At 36.9% G+C, this 15,724-nt stretch overlaps 1 protein-coding gene across 2 annotated transcripts in view; it reads right to left on the reverse strand.

The window, feature by feature from the left end:
* Positions 1-1,022: 1,022 nt before the first annotated feature.
* Positions 1,023-15,724, reverse strand: part of PPP3CA (protein phosphatase 3 catalytic subunit alpha) — a 312,091-nt gene continuing 297,389 nt past the window's right edge. Inside the window, exons 11-14 of one of the 2 annotated variants that reach the window (XM_043438522.1) lie at positions 11,673-11,757; positions 9,919-10,016; positions 6,843-6,872; positions 1,023-3,686 (exon numbers count right to left, since the gene is read on the reverse strand). In XM_043438522.1, coding sequence (XP_043294457.1) covers positions 3,490-3,686; positions 6,843-6,872; positions 9,919-10,016; positions 11,673-11,757 — 410 coding nt within the window. In that variant the 3' untranslated portion in view covers positions 1,023-3,489. The remainder of the gene's footprint in view (positions 3,687-6,842; positions 6,873-9,918; positions 10,017-11,672; positions 11,758-15,724) is intronic. The other variant, XM_043438523.1, reaches the window with a different exon arrangement.

The raw sequence follows: 15,724 nt of genomic DNA on the forward strand, positions 1-15,724 counted from the left end.
GGCCCTAGTTTCTAGGCAGAAAGAGGGATGTGTCCACGGGTTTATAATTTCACATAAATGTGGTGGGGGAGAGAAGGGAAGAAATGTATCAGGACAAGATCCTTCTGGGGGATTCAGCATCAGCACGACACTCCCTAGGCTGTTAGCACAAGATGCGTCCCCTCTGACATGCTGTTCTTGGGAACCCACAGTCGACGTCCGGAGAGGTTCCTCCCTTTGTCACTTTGCTCCTCATATAAGTTTAGTGTCTGAAGATTTTTCTTTCTTTTCTTCAAAAATATTTTAAAAGACTATGAAAGTGAAGTGAAAGAAGTGAAAGTTGCTCAGTCCGACTCTTTGCGGCCCTGTGGACTATACAGTCCATGGAATTCTCCAGGCCAGAATACTGGAGTGGGTAGCCTTTCCCTTCTCCAGGGGATCTTCCCAAGCCAGTGATCGAACCCAGGTCTCCTGCATTGCAGGTGGATTCTTTACCAGCTGAGCCACCAGGGAAGCCCAAGAAAACTGGGGTGGGTAGCCTACCCTTCTCCAGCAGATCTTCCCTACCCAGGAATCAAACTGGGGTCTCCTGCATTGAGGGCGGATTCTTCACCAACTAAGCAATCAGGGAATCCTTTTAAAAGACTATAAGTAGAGGATATTTTAGGTAAGAAAACTTGCTGACCTAGGGTCAGTCAAATCTAGCTCTTAATCCTTGAAAAGCTAGATAAAAATTCTGCACTGGGTTTGAACCCCATGAACTGTAAGTCCCCTTAGGAGAGGGTGAAGAAGGGTAGAAGACAAGGGGCTGTGTGTGTGTGTTTAGCCAAAGCGTCACTGGAATAAGCAACTTAAGAAACCAACAGTTTCCCCAAAAGCGAAGGAGACAGAGCTAATAACTGATGATCAGGCATGTTAGCTCTTTTAGAGAAATAACTTCAGCTCTACATTGATTTCTCTGATAGACTGAATTATTATGCAAAAATATATGCTATTACTTTCCTAACTACTGAGCAGAAAGACCAGGCAATACTCACATCAACTGCTTATTTTAATGTCAAATGTTTATTTCTATGCCATAGTTGCCTCAGCACAATTTGTAAAAGAAAGGAATCCAAAGAAAAGATTTTTTTTTTTGGTTGGGATATTTTCTCTGCAGTTATAAGAAAGAAAATAAACACGTTGGTATCAGAATTACCATTTCTTTCATATCATTCTAATAAATATCGCATCTAAATATTTTCCTTGGGTGTCATTTTTTTTTTTTAAAGGATGGAAAAATACCCAAAGGGGGAAAAAGGCTTGAATTCATCAAAATAAATTTGGGATAGTCTTTGTCAGAGAATATATCTAGAACATCTTTGTTTTGGTACACTATATCACTAATTGCCATATTCTTATTATTTAATATAACAGGCATACTTTATTACATAAAACAAAGTGCACTGAAAATGAACAATGTTAGAAACAAACTAATATTTGGTGTATCTTAAATCTTCAGGTGATTAGATATTAGCTGAAGCGCCGGGATACAAATTTCACTATTGATACAAATGCAATTCTTTTCTGCGGGGAAAATGCACTTAGTAGCTGAGTTCTTTTTGATTTAGCAGACAGGGCATCCAATACAACCGAAACAACCTGATAACTTTTTTTTTTTTTTTTTCAATAAAAAGGAATGCTCTGGTTCTTAACTGGCTCCCATCTTCAAGGGAGCCAGAAGACAGCATTTGCTCTTTCAATATTTTTCTCTTGTCTGATTTGACACACAGAGCCACCAAGATTCTTACAGGGGAAGCAGGCACCACGCCCGGGAGCATGAGGCTCTCAGACGAGCCAGTTAGAGTCCATCTATGATGCATGGGGCGCGCCCCGCACCTAGAGACAGCGTGGTGGTTGTGCATGTAAATCCTTCCAGCAGACTCAGGGAAAGGAGGAGAGTTCTTTAAGTTCATGCACATTTTATTGAGTAGTAATATAAAATGCTTTTTTCTTTTTCATTGTTACAAGTGCATGCTTTGATTGCCAACATCTCAGAAGTCAAATTACAAAGGCAAGGCTTTAGGCTGTAGTGAATTACTTGGGCACTTATACAACTTTTAAAAAATATGAATGGACTTTTGGGGTGGTGGTTGTTTTCAGAATGAACCAGTTGTAACCCGTAACTGATATACAAAGGGAAAAAAGTGAAAAAAGTACATATTTTGTGGCACATGACAGAACAGAACAAAATAACTAAACCGTTATGACGTTAACAGTTACCATGCATTTTAGAGTTCCACATGTAACTACAAACTTATTTAAATTTCACAAGGTTTGCTAAACATGCTAACCATCTATTTGTGCACTGACAAGCTTATGTTAAAAACTTTTAAGAATACTCTCCCCTTTAGATTTTTTCAAAGCTTTTTTTTGATTACAAAATTTCAAAGGCATGAAGCATTTTAGAGAATATAAAGTACGCCAGTATACATACATTTCCAGTATATGTCAGACCACTAAGCGCATTACAGTCTCATACAGGCCGGTACAGCCATTTTGTTTCTTAAAAAACATGCATAGGCAGATTTTTTTTTTTTTACAGAATATAGATGCTTTATCACTGTACTTAATATGGTGTCTTATTTACTATACTTAAAAATGCACCACTCATAAATATTTAATTCAGCAAGCCACAACCAAGACTTGATTTATCAACAAAAACCCCTAAATATAAACAGCAAAAAAAAAAAAAAAAAAAAAGATAGAAGTAATTATTCCAGTTTTTTTAAAACTTAAAGAAAAGAAAAGGAAAGGTATTCATTGCTAAAGTAATACGTGTTATATGGAAAGAAAGGCATTCAAAGCACACTAAAGAAACCTGAGGTAAGCATAATCTGTACAAAATTAAACTGTCCTTTTTGGCATTTTAACAAATTTGCAACATTCTTTTTTTTTTTTTCTTTTTCTGTTTTTTTTTTTTTTTTTAAGACTGCCTAATTCATTTTATAGCCATTGTCTGACAAGAGTAGCAAAACATTATCAATAAATAGTCCTTATTTAGTTTGTACATCATTTTGTTAAAAATGGTTGATGTCATCCATTTTTAGTGCTGCAACTGTAAACGTACAATAGAGTAAGAAATTAGACAAAGTTTTCGTGTCCAGTAACATAATAAAAGACCTCTCGTTAACCTATCTAGAAGTCCCCCAATGCAGTAGGAAAACATGTACATTCCCCTAACATTGCAGTATATACTAGCATTAGCTTTCTTTTTAAATTTTTTTTCCCTATAAGCATTTTTTAAAAGGCATACCCAAAAGAGGTGTTTAATCACCACCCCCACCAAAATATAGTTTATAATTCTCTCTCCCTCTTTTTTAATGATAGTGTAAACTGAATCCAACTCCTGGCCCCAGAGCAAGTAAGCTACCATCAGAGGCAAGAACATCCAACTGCTGATACGCAGCCATCCCCATCATGCCCTGCAGCTCAAAAAAAAAAAAAAAAAGAAAGGTGAACAGGAAGTGGTCACTGGATATTGCTGCTATTACTGCCATTGCTGTCCGTGCCGTTAGTCTCTGAGGCGAGAGCCTTGTTGATGGAGTTAAGGTTGGCGTCGGAGGGCATGGCATCTCTGCGAGGTGGCATCCTCTCGTTAATTCGGTCTAAGCCCTTGGCCTCCTCGAAGCTAGTGATCTTATGTTGTGGTGAAAATCCTTTGATAGCTAAATGGAAAATCATTAAGAAAAGAAACATTGGGGTTAGCTAGAGGAACACAAAGGGCACAGCTGTTGCATCAGGTGATGTTAGAAATTTCGCAGTGAGAGAGGGAATCCTTTAGTAGAGAACAAAGTGACGGGACCTGAACACAACACAACAGACTCCTTACCATACCCGAAGATAACCGAGAGGTTTGGTAACAGCCAATGTCTCTTGCCAACCAAAATGTCCTCTTCAAGTTAGTAAGATGTAAAGGTTTTTCTTGTCTTCACGAATGGTTAGATCCACGGAGTGGTATATAAATAGGAAGGTTGCTACCAGTAATAGGTCTCTAGGCCCAGCATCCACTGGCCACATCCTTGGCACAATTACTGTATTAAATGCCTTAACCTAGAGAGGCAGGACATGCCCCTGCTTTTACCATTCCGTTGTGCTAGTAATGGCAAATTCAGTAGACTCACTGAAGCAGCTAGACCTAAAAATTTAGTAAAGAGCTTAGAGCAGAAGCTAAAAGGAGCTACAAGAGGAATGAACTTGGGGCATTTCCAGGCCATCTCAGCATCCCAGCGAGATTTTCTTGGCAAACAATTTAACGGTGGCATGAAAAAAAAAATGAAATTATAAACACCTGCTTCTCCACTCAACTTTGGAAATATGTGGAGTGGATGACAAGGTAAAAGAAATTGAGAAAAATCAAGATCAGATCACTAAGCAGAAAAATTTGGTCTTTCCTTCAGCAGCAAACAGGCCAAACTGATGTTCATCTGGTCTACTGCATAAATTAAAGAAAAACTCTTTCTTAGTAGATCAATGTAGATGTTAAGTGATGGTTCACAAATAACAAAGGGAAAACACTTTATGCAACTTTAAGCAAAAATGAATGGGAATGGTTTGGGCCTTACCCAATGAAAACATGGAATTTTCAAAAGGGGAGCACTGATATTTGATTTTTTTTCCAGTTATCCCACTATGCTCCAGAGACAGATAAAGCATTTGCACAAGAGACTTAAGGTTTTCTTCAATAGGTGCACCAACCAGTGAGCTGAAAATAAAGTACATAAATGGGGAACCATACATAAATGGGGAACACCAGATTGCTTTACTCCCTGTGAAAACGCAAGCCAGACACTGAAGGGCCAATCACCAGTGTTGAATTGGGCTGCATCTCCATGGCTGATGAAGGACAATTTCACTGTACCTTTATCCTTCCTACCCTATTTGAGAAAAAAAGGAAAGCAGTTTCAAGCTGAAACTTTGCTAGCCACTCCCACACAAATGTACAGTGCTTTTCATTAGTATGGATGAGATTCTTAAAAGATAGACACAGTTGCTTCCAAACTCGTTACACGATGAGAAACAATTCGTTCCCCCTGTGCATTTTAAAGGTTAGCATCATGGTGATTAGTCAACTATGAGAGGAAGAAGATGGGGAAATGGGGAAAGACCAAGGCCCAAAGCAAAGCTTTTTAATTCTTCTCTAATTCAGTCGGAAATCACAAAAATAACAGACCTGTCTAATGAGCACCCACCCTGAAAATGAAGTCAGTGATTTTCAGGGACAAGAGCAGTATCTACTGTTTTGCTAAACTACTGTGAATATCATTTCATCATAATGAATACATATAAAAAGTTAGTCATCGTAATTGATGACACAATTTTATGAATTGAAATGGTAAAAGTGGAATCTCTTTTTTTTTTTAGGTTGTGTAAAGTTTGAAAAGCCAATAGAGTGGGAGCACAGAATTTCAAAGTCTAGTGAGAACAAGGGCTCTGTCTGGAATAGGGCTCCGTTTCTAATCATCCTGTCTAGCCTGGTCTGGAAGAATGTCTGCTCTGCTGTAGTTGCTGGTCAGACAATGGGTATTAGCAATTTACATTGGTAGTATACTGAACACGACACAGCACAGAAACCACAGAAAACAGCCAACTATCCACGAGAATGCACACTGCAGATTAGAATCTGCCAAGAGGAATAGAGAATTCCCACATAAATAGCAGTTTATTCACTGCTATTTAGGAAACAGTTGTATTTTCTCTTACAGTGTTATCATTTCCCCTCCTCTATCCAAATCACATACAAATGAGAGTCTAAAGTGGCACGTTTCACATCGTAGCAAAGGAACATAGCACACAATTTTGGGAACAGTGAAACATCATCTTGCAAGAACAAAATACAACTGAAGAATTTTGTTTTAAAGGGGAACTTCAAATTATTCTTTTTAAAATTTTCAGGGGGTATGGTATGTATCATATCAAAAACTATTTGGGTAAGCAGTTCTCTCGTAACTTGACATTTAAAGAGCACAGAAGAAATCGCGAGAGGTCCGCTCTGTTGTCCTTGAGCAGGGCTGGGACACCGTCAGGGATGTATGTATCTCGATTTTCCTGAGGCTCGCAGGACAGTCTATGGTGCAGAGGAGACACTCAGTGGGCCTTAACCAGCTGAGTGATGACAATATTCACTATGCTTGTTACCGGCCACTTCCACAGCCACTAGATATTTTTGAACTCTTGTAGAATATCTTGGTGGTGCTAGCTGTCCTGCAAATACCAGTAGGTTAAAATTTCATACGACTAGCAGAACTGTTTATCTTGAATACAGCTGTCTCTTGTTGGGATATTTTTTAGAGACAAAAATTAACGTTGAACTACAACAAAGCACTATTCAAGTGAACTTTTGTTTTTTGCTAGAAATTTCTGAAAACTAGATTTCATAAAGCTGTTTTTATCCTCTCCTTTTCAGTGCTGACTGAAAGTGATTTGAGGGAGGGACATGCTTCAGCTCAAAGAATATTGTTTTATCCATTGTCTGTCAAAACGGCTGCCATAACCCCCACCCCACATGGTCAAGATCTGTTATCCTTTTGTTTTCTGTGATTATACTAGGATCATTATATACAAAGTCAAACATAGCTTTAAGGGAAAAAAACAAACAAACAAACCAGAAAAGGACATTTTCCCCTTTAAAGCAAGAACATTTTGGTTAATACTGAGCCACAACTGTTAGCCCAACACCCACACACTCTTTACAAGCTACAGCAAAAAAAAAAAAAAAAAAAGGAAAAAAGAAAAAAAAAGAAAGAAAGAAAGAAAGAAATGAATACACCCAGCAGAGCCCTTATCTGTTGCAGGTACAACAGAAAGGGGACTGGCCAATTTACCTTCATCAGCCTCAATAGCCTCAACAGTAGCTGAAGAGAAGAAAGGGGTGCAAAATGAATGAGAAAAATGAGCAGAGGATTTTCAACTCTAAGAACAAATCAGTGACGATCAAGGGAGCTAAGATGATTAGTGTTCCTGTAAGTGCTGGATTCTGGCACAGACAACAAAACAGAAATGCTAAAAAGAAAGAAAAAAAACCAAACAAACACAAAAATGATAAGTTTTTTTTTTTTTTTTTTTTTATGAGCTGGATACACATATCTGAGCGAACCGCTCTGGATTTTGCTAACTAAATAAAGGACCACATGATTAACCCTTTAGGAAAATACTCAGGAAAGGTTTCTTTGACTTAGATTGAATCTACAAGGGAAGAGCTCAAGTGAAAATGTGCATCTGACTCACGTGAAGTATGACAAAATTCACTGATATGACTGGTGATTTACAGTTTTAAAATGTTCCCCCAAATGGCAAAACTTGAAGCACTGCCATATTGTCAGTGGAATAATTCACACTATTTAATATTAAAGAGCGCAATTTCCTAGTGGAATGGAAAAGCAGGGGGGCATGCAAATTAAGAGCTGTCTCCGAGTTGATGACACGTGTGACTCTAAAGACAAACATTGAGCATGCTTCAAGTGTGAGGGAGAAAGGGAGAAGGAAGAGGAAGGGGGTGGGATAGTCTGGATGTCTTCTGCCAGGTAACCCAGTTTACAATCAGTTTTCCTCACTGGAATATCATTTTTAGAAACAAAACTCTTGAAATGTTACCATCAAGTGGTAACATGCCAGTAGCAGCAATAATTCTACTAGCATTTTAAAGAAAAGTCAGTCTAAATACTGAAACCTCAGCATAGTTCAGAGGCAAAACTTTAAAAGCCCATTGCTTTATCAGCAATTTTTATAATAATTTAGGGTCTATCTTCTCGCTATACAGGTGCATGAATTTTTCTGTGTTATCAAGGTTAGGGGATATTTCCCTAATTAAGTGCTAAAATGCAAAACTTCTCTGTAATTCCAAAATGTTTAATATTAAAATCCTACCCCTTGACTTTAATTTGCATGTTTCTTATAATTTAAGGTTTTAAGACTAGAGCAACTGCCAAATGTGCACTATAATTTACTTACAGTGCATTCTAAATTCCTTATGATAAAAATGTATGATGGTTACCACCATGGAGAAAAACCAAACAGTAAAACTTTAAGTAGTTTCTCCTTTTTAGACAAACTTAAGCGAATCAGGCAATGAATTTTGAAATTGTATTAGTGTACATCATTTAAAACATTCACTGACTTTTCAAATTCTCAGGATTAACAAAGTTGTAAAACCTTAGGTCTACTGTAGGTATATGCTGTGTGTGTAAGTTCAACACCAAATGGCAAACAAATGGATCTAAAATAAAACAACAGAACAACTAAAAATTCCAGGTTAAATCACAGGTGAAAATCTGAAAACAAAACAAAGAATTGTAAGAACTTAAGTCACTTAAATTTAAAAGTAAAGCAAAAAAAATCTGGAGTTGCACCAGCACCAACACATATTAGACATGTGCATTGTCCATTATTAAGTGTATTCTTCTAAAGCAACTGTGATCCATAGTTTCTGATAATACATTTGCTGTACTGTAAAACTGTGCTTCTCAGAAACTATGCAGATTTTAGTTAATTAGGTAGTTGTGCATTTCGTGCATATAAATGATTATGCATATGATAAATAAATATGCCAGTGTTCTTAGCACGTTTACTTCGGTAGGAAAATTTTTGTTTTTTTCCTTCAAAGTTATTAAAATAATTTTTTTAGCTGTAAATTAAATAGGGGATTTATTTATTTATTTACTGTGATATTTTCCTACTTTCATTTAGAATTTTTTTTTTCTTTTGGTGGAAACTCAAATACATTGATGTTGGAATAAAATCATATGAAAATAAGGAAAACTTTAGTGATGCTGCCAGGAGGTGACTGTTTAGCAGTACCGTATCCATGAAGCTGGGCATCACTCTCTGTGTAAAAGAGCTGGACCTAAATAACATAACCATAGGAATACCAGGATCCTCCAGACTGAGGGACAGGAATAGAAAAGAAAACAGACACACAAAAAAAAGATTCAGGGAAAGATACAGGAAAATAAGCAAGAGGCTGAGACTGTTTTAAAACCTTAGAGCATATTTTTTGTTCTCATTTTTTTCTGTTAGGGTCTAATCTAAAAGCAAAATTTCCATAAAGTATGCTGAAATGCTACTTTAATTAATGAGAATATTGGTAAAAATAGATAACAAAAGTAACAAAAGTAAAAGAGTATATTGACTGGGCTAATACAGTAGCCACTAACCACATATGGCTATTTAAATCAAAGTAACGACAGCTAGGTAAAATACAGTTTCCCAGCTGTGCAAGCGATATTTCAAACACTCAATAGCCATAAGTTCTTAGTGGCTCCTGTACAGATAGAGATATTTCCACCATCACAAAAAGTTCTGTTGGATAGCACTTATCCAAAAGACTATAGATTTTAATACAAAAGCTATCTTCAAGGAAATGTTTTCATCCTTTTTAAAAAATGAAATATGATTCTAATCACTCTCAAGTTTTGATGAGTAAGTCAGAGGAAAGACACCTTTGACTTCAAGTTCTAGTTCAAAACAAAATCATCCTTCTCTACTCTTCTTCCATTCTCCACTAAGTCCTACATTTACATTATGTATTTTTACGTGTGCATGTGTTTATTTCATCACTCCAGTAGATAACCAGCACATTTAATAAACATGTAATTAACAAGTTGTTTTTAGCAACTGCTTGGTTCCAAGTGGTCAAACCTATAGGGCATGTAGGTGAGCTAAAATCGTGATTACTGTGCAAATGAGGACATGGGGATGGTGGGGTAAGGACCACACTCCAGCAAATGAAGGAGCTACCATTTGGGGCATGACTGGTCAAACTGATGGGGGGCGGTTTCAGCCCTTCTTTCAGCTGAGAAGAACTGAGGACCAAGACTGAGCTTAAATGGATGAGTAAGTCAGGGCTCTAATGACGGAGCAGATTGAGGTGCCAGCACAGGTTGCACCGATGGGCCTGCTTACCGCTTTGCAGGGTTTGTTTCCCTCCAGAAAGCACGCCGCTGGGGAGCATGCCTGTGGGCGTCAGGCCTTTCAGCGTCAGCACACTCTCGCTCTCTTCTCTGCAAAGGCACAATGGGGGCGGAGGGGACATTACCTTTTATTTTCTTTCAAGAAAAAGATCACACTTATAGGGGAAAAAATGTATATAGAACTCACATTGACCTCTTCCTTGGCTCCCTTGTTGTTTTATTTTTTCCCCTTTTTTACTTAGAACACACTGTATTTTCACACATTCATATAGAAGTCATGTTATGTAAATGACATGACTGCTGAGATAAAGCTGGGAATTATATAACTGTCAGGGGTTCACATGCTTCTGAATCCTGAAGATACGGAAAACAATTCTTATTTCGTAACCAGGTGTCACAAAACAAAGTGTTGCTGGGTATCGTCCATGACAACATAAATATATTAAAAAAAAAAAATGAGCCAGGGAAAGAGCTGTTATAAGTTTTACTGCTAAGGCTCAACAAAATAAGTAGGGCTGATTTGACTTGGGAGAGAAAACCAGACAGCAAAAGGGAGATTTAAAAAATCTGACCTATGGATTATCCTCTTAGTTACTATACTTTAATTTTTTTTCTTCATGATATATAATTGCTACTTTAAGTTTTATTACATTTGTTTAGAAGGAATGAATGAGTCCTGCAAGTTCAGCTAGGAATGTAAAGCATTAGTGCAAAGGCGGCCTCATTCATCAGGCCGCAGGGAGCAACTATGCTCTATTTTCAGCTTTAACATGACTTTTCAAGATTTGGCTGCTACTGCACAGTTATTACTGACTTTGATCTGGTGTCTTTGGGAAAGGATGATGGTGCTTTTCATCCTGCTCATGGCTCCCTGCTTTAGGTATCAAATCACTAAATTACTCTTTAGTGACTCTACCAGGAGTGAGATAGAAATAGCAAGAAGGAGAAATCAAAAGAGCCACTGTAGTTACTCCATGAAAAAGAGTTGAAAAAAATCTAGCAAAAATCAGAATATGATATTTAACAATGTGGAGATGGATTTTTCCCCAAGATGGTCCTATTTACCCTTGTTAATAATGTAATTGTGAATTGATTTTATACTCCTCACATATAATCATACTGTAGATTAATCTCTTGAAGAGAAATACACTTTGTGTTATCCAAGAATAGATAACCAAATTTAAGTAAAGTGTAGTTAATCCTTTTTAAGAAAATACTTGTTTTCTTAAGTCTATGCATAATAATAACATGATGCATGATCCATGTAAAAAATAACTAATAAATGGAAAATGAAACTCTAAATAATCTTTTCATTCTCAATGACTTATTAGAATAATATAGATTCTCATAAACAAGCTTTATGGTTCATGTTCATTTCCTAGAAATCTAGTGAAATGCACCTGATAGATTCATCTTTTACTACAGGGAGTGAGTGAAAAACAGGATTATAATAGCTGTTCTATTTCATAATATGTTGACTCTATTGTGAAATAAATGTTTTAAAGTCCTGCAGCACACAGAGGGATAAAATGTGAAGCAGCCCACTTAGAGGCTTTCTCTACAGAAATAATTTTGTAGATTTCAATTTGACTACAATAGTGAGGAACTAACAATTCCATTTAAAATATAATTAAAGAAAAGAAAATAGCTTCTAGTACCATATTTAAATGACCAGACTAAAGCATTAAGACACTATTCAGCGACATATAATCAAAGGCAAAACAGAGCAGGGGACCATGGTCTCACCTGAGAACCGAGAACACTCTGGCCATCTTGCCGATGGCTCGGATCTTGTTTCTTATCACCTCCTTCCTGGCTGCAGCTGTTGCTCCTGCATTTTAAAAAACACAGTTGAGAAGTCAGGTGACTTTTTATTGAACTCTAACTAGTTGACTAATTTACATATATAACAAACCGCTGTAAGCCAAATCAGGTTTGTTTTTTGTTCCCCTTGGGCTTCCCTGATGGCTCAGTCAGTAAAGAATCTGCCTGCAATGCAGGAGATCCAGGTTGACCCCTGGGCTGGGAAAATGCCTTGGAGAAGGAAATGGTAACCCACTCTAGTATTCTTGCCTGGGCAATAGATGGACAAAGGAGCCTGGCAGGCTACCGTCCATGGGGTTGCAAGAGTCAGATATGACTTAGTGACTAAACCAAGGATTATCTGTGAATCAAGTTTAAAAAGCTTATTCTTCCAGGCATAAATGCTTGCCGGTGATACTTTAGAGGTTCTCAAAAGGCCGAAGAGCAACTTTTGAGATTTCCAAGGGAAGGGGTAAATGGGTAACTTAAAACCCAATGAGGAGATGAGGCAGGTTCCCGTCTTCTGTTTATACAAAGAGAACGTGCACGGCCAGGAAGAGGAAGTGAGTCACCAGGATCTTCTACTCATTTCCAGTCTCCATGCTTGGAGACTACTTTAGGAAACTTCTTTTGCAAAAGTTGTCCTTTGAAGTGATCAAACTAGGGAGTCTCTTAACCCCTTATGTTCCCTGGGGTTATTTATAGTATTTATAATATTTATAGTATTAATGGCCATAAAACATTTGTTTTAGCACTTGATACTCTTTCATCTACTGATTACTATACAAATTCTAGAAGAAAAAGCAGAAAACTACTGAACTGGATTTAGTGAGAGAGGGTGGCACATATTTTGCATTTTAGCACTTATGTAGAAAAGTTACACATAAGTCTAAGTTTTACCACTGACTGCATTTTCCAAATTTAAAAAAGTCAATCTACATAGGTTATTGTTATTATAAACATTTTTGTTTTTTAAATATTTTAATTTATAATAGTTTTAGAATAATGCTATATGATCTTTAGTGAATCTATTTTATTTCTTTTTAAATTTTCAAGGTAATGTTTGAAGAAGTGCAAAACAGAAAAAAAAAGTTCTCTTTTTAAGATTTTTATATGTCAAAGTAAAAGGGATGACATACATGCTCAATCACTCAGTCATGTCCGACTGTTTGGGACCCTATGGACTGAAGCCTATCAGACTCCTCTGTCCCTGGGATTTCCCAGGCAAAAATACTGGAGTAGGTTGCCATTTCTGCCTCCAGGGAATCTTCCCAACCTAGGGATAAAACTCAAATCTGTGTCTCCTGCATTGCAGGCAGGCTCTTTACCGCTGAGTCACTGGGGAAGCCAAAAGGGATATCCTTTTTAAACATATGGGACTTTGTAGAAAGTGTTAATACAAGCAGATTTTCTTTCTAATTCTACTGCCACTCATAGGAATATAACAAAATATTCTTAACAGACAATATCAGATAATATCAGAAATGTTTGTAATTCAACAGTCTAAGTCACACAGTTTGTTCAGAGACTGGTCTATAGGTGATAACTGGTATACATTTTGGTCTCTTAATTCATGGTAAGTACAAGCTTGATGATCTTTTTTTGGAAGGAAATATTTTTGCTGTTTCCTATGACTTCTAAGAATTGGATTTGAAATCTTTTTCCTTGTTTGATAAGGGTCAAACAATTAATCACTGACCTAACACTTTTATAAGAAAGAAAAGTCACAGTAACACTCACACAATTTTGAAATGGCTAGAAAAAGGCCTCTGATTTTCTATACATCCCAAGGAAGTGAAAATATAATGGGTCACTTTTTTCTTCTGGGTGGGTTAATTTGTCAGAGGTGAAGCTAACGCATACCCTTCTGAGGATATTCCTCAGAAGCTGTGCACCTGGGAGCTGGTTTCCTCTTTTCTCTGACCTAAAAGCCCTCACCCAGCCCCTATTTTTGTCTATTTCTTTTTCTCTAGTGACAATGACACCAGAGAAGGTATCCCCCCAACACATCTAACTGGTTTGCGTCTATTTTTCCCCATCACTTCCCCACTCCCAATCTGCGTGTGGCCATGTGTCTTGCTTTGGGTAAAGCAACATTAGCAAAAGTGATGCTAGCAGGATCTTGAAATGCACACAGGCTTGTTCTGTCTCTTGCTCCTTGGTATTTTTTCAAGAGAGCTGAAAACTTATGTCCACACAAACTCCTGTACACAGATGTCTGTACTAATTTTGTTCATAATGCCAAAATGGAAGCAAGTAAGATATCCTTCAGTAGGTGAACCTACTGTGGTTCATCCAGATAATGGGATTTTATTTGGTGTTAAAAAAATACTGATCTCTCAAACCAGAACTTATGGCTTTCTCTCATATGGACTTAAACTTATTTTACTCATTTGCAGGCAGAATAGCTTGCAATACTAAGTTACAATCCTGTCTTTCTGATAACCAAGTGGAAAGATGGATTCTCATTTATAATTGGTTCTGTTGATTAAGTCTATTGGTCAAAATTTTGGAGGAGAAAATGGAGTGTGCCTAAAACTTTTCTGGCCCTCCCTCAAAGTTTATTCTGAGTTTCTAATAATATTTAGTTATTATCTATGATGTGCAATTGTGATTCTTTATATAAAACCTGTCCCAGAGACCATTTGAAAGTTTAAAGTTTCTGTGCTTGAATTTTAGATGATTTATGATCTACTAAAGGACATTTAAGACTACTAAAGGACATTTGTTAAGGGGGAAAAAATGTGGGGTAGCAATTAGTCGCCTTATAGTGGTTTTCCCACATATTTTTTTGAGTTGTTCAGTTAAATCCTGCATCAGTCTGACTAACTGGTGTGTTACTACCACTCTGCGCTTAATATTCCCCAGTCTGACTGACCCAGTCTGTCAGAAGTCATGATGTGCTAAGTAAGGGGAAAGAGTCTGACCCTCTCCAAAAACAGTATGGCCAGATCATAAAATCCATCCAACAGACACAAGGAATGGAACATGTGGGAGGACTCCAAAACTGGTGACTATATTTAGAAGCACAACAAGAAAAGCAGCAAAGAGTAGTCTAGAAGTGTAACTGGATATATTTAAGAGGAATGAGAAGGGGAAAAAAGTAAAGTCCAGTAAGTGAAAAATATCTAAGAAGGCTAATCTCTTAGAAAATTTTCATTAAAGGACTTGTAAAAACCATAACCAGAGCAACAAAAACAAAGAAACTAATAAGAAAGGAAGGGAAACAAATCATGTAGAGCCGTCCTTTTCAGTTCAGTACGAACCAGAACTCAGAAAAATTCTCAAATAAATGTGGAATTTTAAATGTAAAAGAACATTCTGACAGAGCCAGTTTAGCATTTCCTTATTTTTCAGACCCAGTGACTTACTGGAGAGTACTCCAGAGAGCACAGAGCGGGTATCTTACTTTATGCATTCATAGCTCTGCCCCCAACAAACAGTAATTCACAGCATATGGTGATGATAAGCAATTCATCTTAATGAAGAAATGCTCTCTCTCTTTAGATTTCTCAGTAACCCTCGTAAGTAAGAGGTTTTAGTACATCTTTTATAAAATTCAAATGTATTTACTCAAAAAGTCAGTGAACTTAAGCAAAGAACAGTAAGAAGAGACCTTAAAAGTGAATATCTCAAAGCTTTATCCTGGGGAATTACCTTCACTATTTTCCACATAATCAAAATCAAAACAAATACCACACATTTACAACCCATGAAAATGTAAAATATTTAAATAAAATATCTGAATTAATATGCAATCAAACTTAGAGGAGCTGAACAATAGCAGGATAGAACTAAGTTCAGATATAAAGGTTCTTGCATATTTAGTATTGTTATTCATTAAAACTCTTATTTAAATGCTTAGGTTCCATTGCAAACCCTCAACAATCCATAATTCTATAGTAAGGTCAAGGAAAAATGCACGTTTTTCAGACTTTTACTAGCTGTGACATGCAAATACAATGTCACGTTTAACGTTCTTGGAACTTAACTTT

The sequence above is a fragment of the Cervus canadensis genome, chromosome 19 (assembly GCF_019320065.1).
Source record: "Cervus canadensis isolate Bull #8, Minnesota chromosome 19, ASM1932006v1, whole genome shotgun sequence".
In the NCBI taxonomy this organism is placed as follows: domain Eukaryota; kingdom Metazoa; phylum Chordata; class Mammalia; order Artiodactyla; family Cervidae; genus Cervus; species Cervus canadensis.